Genomic DNA, 6,863 nt, shown 5'->3' with positions numbered 1-6,863 from the left:
GCAGAGTCATTGAATAGCTTTTTGAAGGCAGAGATAGCTAGATCGTTAGACTAGGGTCATCAAAAGTTATCTGGGGTATGTTACAATGTGGAGTTAATGCCACAATCAGATAGTCCTTAATTTTATTAAACAGTGGATCAAGCTTGAGGGGCCAAATGGTTTCATCCTATTACTAATTTGTATGTTAGTATGTTCCTTTGCATAATAAAGCTTGTTGCACAATTCTTACAAATGAAAGTTTCACAATAAGAAATTTGCAAATCAGATCCTGCAATTTATTAGATCGATGTTGTGAAAACGTACAATGAGGCAACATTCAAAGCATAACTGTGGATGTATGTATATTTGCCAGGTGCCCAAATATAATTCCACTAAGCACAAAGAAAAGCCGGCTGGAATATCAATGTGCACATCTTAACAGTTACAGGCAGAAGGTGATGGAAGGAGGTGCAGTAATGCTTACTTGAGTTACTTTTACAATAGTGCAGTAAAATTGAATGATCGTTATGGAGAATCCTGTTGTTTTTTGAGATTGGTGTCATCACTAAAGCTTGAAGTATCTGTCATTCTCATATTTGGGTCTCGATACCAGCATCATATTTCCATTGTGTTTATCTGCTTGTGTGCTAGACTTCCCATTGCAGCAGGATTAGTTTCTGATGTCTCTTATTCTGACAGTTACTTCCCCAGTGGATCAGTTTGTTACTGACAAGCTCATTTTAATTACATGGCTGTGGCAAGGGTGAAACATGCACACTGAAAGTAAAGATATTCTCACAAGAAGCAAAACTGTGACTTGAATGCAGACCGCCTACACTTGAACCTAGTGTGGTGCTATCATATATTAGATTACTGTACTAACAATGCCAATGTTTAGACAAGTTGGTGAGCTGGGAAGATGAAAGCTACTATTTCTTGGATTTATTTATTCCATGTTTTCCTATTTGATATTTTTTCATTGCACCCTAAAAGCACAAAATCAATCACAAAGTAAGGAAATGATTTGATTATTTGACCAATACAATGTTTAGTCCCGTATCTGTCACTACATATGGTTGTATACTGAATTGACAACACCCATGAGTTTACAATAATAAGCTGCATATCCAAAATTAAGCATATGGTTGGGGGAGCTTGTTGTAAGTACAGTTATTAAAGGGCCAACCAATCAATTTTCAGCTGTCTTTTATGATAAATTCTCTATTTGAATAAATTCACAATTTGCAACATAAAGATATTGTTATTATTTAAAAAAAAGCCTCTGACAATTTTTATACAGAAGTCATCATTTCAAATATCAAACATTTCACTAAAGCATATGGTTAGGCTGTGTGACTGATCTTATTATTTGAACAAGAAAATAGTTACTGCTGTCAATAAACAACAGACAGCGGGAATTCCCATATTAATCTTGGCTGTATTTGGAGAAGTAGCAAACATCACCATTTACTCTGTATCCATCAGGTTCCTGGTCTCGTTTTCCATAACATTTCTACTCCAGGTGCACTAGTGACTATGTTCAGTGCACCTCTAGCAGAGGTGGATAAGGTGAAAACATGATCAAAAAATGTAAATGTAAACTGAGTTTAATGCAATTTTGAAAGCTTGAATATCAACATTTTACTGTTTGAACTTATTTTTGAGAGGCAGTCCCTGACAAAATACATTTTAATCTTAAATGCACCAATGGAAAATTATAAAATAGTAACAATGCCATATCACATTACTACCACGAGAGGTCCCTGCAGCATTCTGCTTCATGTTAATTGGTGACAGAACTGAAGGCAGCTTTGAGTAAAATGTGCTTGAACCCCCTCTAGCTTTGATATTGAAAATTGCAAGTGAATGTCAACTGTGACAAAATAAGGGGTCTTTTTTACTCAAGTTATGCAGAGGATGATAATGATATAAGTTAACGTAACATTTGAGTCCCAAATACCTGTTAATTCTGTGACAGTTTAACTGAGCATGGTGGCTGAGTGGTTAGCACTGCTGTCTCACAGCGCCAGGGATCTGGGTTCGATTCTGCCCTTGGGTGACTGTCTGTGTAGAGTTTGCACATTCTCCCCATGTCCGCATAGGTTTCCTCCAGTTTCCTCCCACAGTCCAAAGATGTGCAGGCTAGGTGGATTGGCCATGCTATATTGCCCGTAGTGTTCAGGGATGTGATGATTAGGGGGGTGGGTTGGTGTGGACTTGTTGGGCCGAAGGGCCTGTTTCCACACTGTAGGGATTCTATGATAAAAAATTAGATTTGTAACTGGAATGAATCTCTTGAGTTGTAATTTTTGCATTAATCTAACTTTCTCTTGTAAAATAGATCAACATTAAAATTCCAAGAGTTATCCAATTAGTCTAGTTTACATACAATGGAATTAATGATCTCATATAAAGATGACCCTAGTTAACAGTGATCATAATGAGATTAAATTTCTGATCAGTTTAAGGGAAAGAAGAGTGCGTCTAAGAATGGTGTTTTTTTTAAAATGTAAATTATGACAGTATGAAGAGCGTGAACTGGAAAATGAGGTTAACATTTATAATAATAATAATAATAGGAAGTGCTGGAGAAACTAAGCAGGTCTGGCAGCATCTGTGAACAGAGAAACAGATAACGTTTTGAACCTGAAGAAGAGTCATTGGACTCAATGTTAACTGTGCTCTCTTCACCGATGCTGCCAGACCCACTGAGTTTCTCCTGCACTGTTTTCATTTCTGATTTCCAGGATCCATAGTACTTTGCGTTTATTTGAGTAGTTTAAAATATACGTCTATATAGATGCAGTGACAGACATTTAGACAGATATTTCATGATACCCAGCAAAGGTACATCTCAATGAGAAAGAAAATCTCTTGGGGAAGGACACATCGATTATTAACAAGATAGTATCAAATGGAGAAAAATTGCAGAATTCTGCAAATTTGACTGGCAGGTCAGAGGTTTGCATAGAGTATAAAAGCAAAGCAAATGCTGACAAAAAAAATAGGAAAAGTGGATCTTTTGTATTAATCATTTCTATGAAAGGCAAAGGAAAAAATTAGAAATCAATAAGTAAAAATGAGGGAGAAACTTTAAGGAGCTACGATCACCTGGGAAAGGGTATTGAGAAAAGTACTAAAGGCTGATATAGGTCTTGATGGACGTTATTGAGCATTTTATGAGTGGCTGCTGAAGTAGTGTAAATTTTCCAATTTCTGGACCCATTTCTGAAGAAGGGTCCTGATCCGAAATGTCAGCTTTCCTGCTCCTCTGATGCTGCCTGGCCTGCTGTGTTCCTCCAGCTCCACACTGTGTTATCTCTGACTCCAGCATCGGCAGTTCTTATTATCTCTAAATTTTCCAAAGTTGCCAAGATTTTGGAAAGGTCCCATCTGATTGGAAAATAGCTAATGTATTTCTTCTATTGAAGAGGGAGGGGAGACAGAAGGTAAGAAACAATAGACCAGTTAACGTAGCATCTTTCATCAGGAAAAATGCTGGAATCTTTTGCAGTATTAAGCAGGTTCTGGCAGAAGACGTAAAAAGAAATCTCCACCAAATGAAGTCCACATGGCTTTATGAAAGGAAATTGGTGTTTGATTAACTAATTAGCGTTGTTTGAGGAAGTAAGAAGCAACCAAATAACTAACATGAATCATTTAACTAGCAAGGTGTGTGATCTTTACCTATAAACCATCCATACCTATAAATAGTTGTGTGTGAAGACTTATAGGGATAAAGAGAAATTAATCTGAGCCACTGCTTGGCTTTCTTACAGCAAAGTCACATCATTATCACTGGTATTAGCTATTGGTATTATTAGCAAATCAACCTTGCAATCTCGTGTTCAGTATCTGAAATTAACATTTTGAGTCTTTGATGACATAAATTTGCATTTGTAATACTTTCAAGCCTGATCATGACAAAATGAAAAGGTAACTTTATTGGTTCCAAATTGTCGGAAAAAAAATTAAAATAAAAGAAATGCATGGACAAACTGAAAAAACAATGAGATGGAGGATGTGACTTGACAGTTGATTCAATTCAGATGCATTACTGCACCCCCAGATGTGAAATTGTGATTTTGCCTCAATTTTCTTTCAGGCAGTTGTGTAAAGATTGCAGAAGCAGTGTTTGCAAGCATTAAACTGCAGGGCATGAGTTGATGCTGACTCCTCCACTGACCAGAGCAGCCTTGGAGAAAATGACAGGAGTTTCATTGATGTTGAAGTTTCTCATGCAACCAGTGAATGACTGGCGCATGCTTAGTTTCGAGCTGAGTAGTGACTCTGAGAAAACAAAATGGAAAATTATCCTTTAAGCTGCCTTAGCTTTAGTTCATAATTACAAAATGCTTTCAAAACTGACTGAAATCTGATGACAATAATGCTAACTCAAACTTTCCTGGCTTACTTCCATTACCGTAAAGACTAGGGCAGTTGAAATTGGTCCATTCCTATCTGTTGAGGGGAAACTATAAATGCATTCTTTTTCACGCTGACTTTATTAGATTGACAAATAAAGAAAAATCTCTGTCAAGAATTTTTTCACAAGATTCTGATGCAGGTACTGATGAAAATTTGGCTATTTGGTTTATACCAGTTCATTCAGGCAGGACATATCTAGTCTCCTGTAACATACAGTTGTTTTTGTAATAAGCGCTGTTTTTTTTCTCCAATAACCCTACTTTGAGGTCTGTTTCATTTGCTGATTACTCTTTGCATAAGAAATGTTACCCCTCTCAAAACTGTTCTTGACAACTCAAATTCATGCTTATTCCCTGCTTGATTGTACTGTCACTGTTTAATTTTTCCCACTGTTATGCATTTACTTTTCCATAATATTTGTTATCTTACATATATCTATGCCTATACCTCTTTATCACCTTCTCGAGTCTCAAGAGCTAAAGATTTCTGGGATTTAATACATCTGTAATTGCTGTTAGGTAAAGGTATTAAGGATTTCAGAAATAGAAGAAGTTGAACTTAAGGTACAGGTCAACTATGAACTAATTAAATGAGAGAGTAGGCTCAAGAGGCTGATTGGCCTACTGGTGTGCTATATTCCTCCTGAATTGCAGCAAAAGGACAACATTCAATAGTTTATGTGACTGTACAGTTACAGGATGGGGACTGTTCAACTCAATGCATCTTGAATGTCTTCCTTTCTTTATCCCCAATTCACTGCAACTAATTTGAATTAGCAATTCTGTCTTTTGTAAACATTAAATGGGATAATATAATATTACCAAGTTTATCTAAAACACACACAAATTTTTTTAAAAATCCATCTCACATTCATTATTTAAATTTTTGCACATTAACATTTCTCTTGCACACATTTTGTACGTATCAGCACACTGCTGGATAGTAACAGCTAGCAGACCACAGGACCTACTTTGTGACTTAAAATCAAATACTAACTTAACTTGTTAATTCCTTTAACATGTTGTTGCCAAGGCTACTTATCCACCTCCATACAGCGAACAACTGGTCAGGAAATGTGCCAGTGACAGAAATATGCAGAGAACCATCCCCACAAGGTTCATCTGTATGTCTTGCATGTCTAAGCTAATTTCAAAAGGAGGGGAAAACTCTACCCAATACAACATTTCCACTAAAATAGCTCCAGAATGAAATAATCCCCTTCCAATATCACTCCACTTCTAAAGTTCAAGAAAAGCACTTTGCTTACCTGGCACTCCTCCAACAAATACTGGCTCCTTGGTATTGAAAGGGCGTGAACTTATTGGCCCCACTAAGTGATTCACCTCAGAGTCGACATCCAACTGCACAACATTTGATGCTCTGATAACTAAATGAACAGAAAAATAAAGTCACTAAGAGAAAAAAAATTGGAATGGAAGACATAATGTCATTGGTTAAATGTAAAACTGAATAGGCTACACAGTGCTTTGAAAATTCAATTTGGGTTCTCGATTTGGAATTGATTTAAATCTCTTGCTGCTGGTTACAAGGATAGCACACTAAATCAGATTTGGCAGCTTCAATCTAGTTTCTAATATGCATAGACCCACAATACATGTTATCCTTGATTGGCATTAATTGTTAATTTCACTCAGAGAAAAAACATTGGAAACTGAAACATGTCATAATAATGCCTCAGGAAATGAGTTTCCAAAATATGCATTATGGGCTACTTCAGGCCTTATCTCCTTAGTCCAGGAAATTTAATCCTATCTGCATTTGCATCTCCTATTGGGTGAGTTGTTCTACATTTTGTAGAATTGAAAAGGGCTGTTTTAACACAGTTGCCTCCCTGATAAATCCAAAGGGTGACATCTGAGATGAGATGAGGAGAAATTTCTTCACACAGAGAGTGGACAGCTGCAAAATCTGCTTCCACAGAAAACAGTCGAGGCCGAAAAATTGTATCATTTCAAGTAGAGACAACAAGGTGCAGGGCTGGATGAACACAGCAGGCCAAGCAGCATCATAGGAGCAGAGAGGCTGACGTTTCGGGCCTAGACCCTTCATCAGAAAAGGGGAAGGGGAAGGGGGTTTTGAAATAAATAGGGAGAGAGTGGGAGGCGGATAGAAGAGGGATAGAGGAGAGGATAGGTGGAGAGGAAACAAACAGGTCGAAGAGGTGGGGATGGAGCCAGTAAAGGTGAGTGTAGGTAGGGAGTTAGGAAGGGGATAGGTCAGTCCAGGGAGGACGGACAGGTCAAGGGGGCGGGATGAGGTTGGTCGGTAGGAGATGGAGGTGCGGCTTGAGGTGGGAGGAGGGGATAGGTGGGAGGAAGAACAGGTTAGGGAGGCAGGGACGAGCTGGACTGGTTTTGGGATGCGGTAGGGGGAGGGGAGATTTTGAAACTTGTGAAATCCACATTGATACCATTGGGCTGCAGGGTTCCCAAGCG

The 6,863-nt window shown here is 38.0% G+C and overlaps 1 protein-coding gene across 1 annotated transcript in view; it reads right to left on the bottom strand.

Moving 5' to 3' along the window:
• Positions 1–2,631: 2,631 nt before the first annotated feature.
• Positions 2,632–6,863, bottom strand: part of lama4 (laminin, alpha 4) — a 161,510-nt gene continuing 157,278 nt past the window's right edge. The window contains exons 39-40 of the mRNA XM_048597028.1: positions 5,675–5,794; positions 2,632–4,269 (exon numbers count right to left, since the gene is read on the bottom strand). Of these exons, the coding sequence (XP_048452985.1) occupies positions 4,124–4,269; positions 5,675–5,794 (266 nt within the window). The 3' untranslated portion in view covers positions 2,632–4,123. The remainder of the gene's footprint in view (positions 4,270–5,674; positions 5,795–6,863) is intronic.

This window comes from Rhincodon typus, chromosome 5 (assembly GCF_021869965.1).
Source record: "Rhincodon typus isolate 14 chromosome 5, sRhiTyp1.1, whole genome shotgun sequence".
Lineage (NCBI taxonomy): Eukaryota > Metazoa > Chordata > Chondrichthyes > Orectolobiformes > Rhincodontidae > Rhincodon > Rhincodon typus.
Note: the sequence above shows the minus strand (reverse complement) of the source record. Positions and strands in the feature narration are given on the sequence as shown.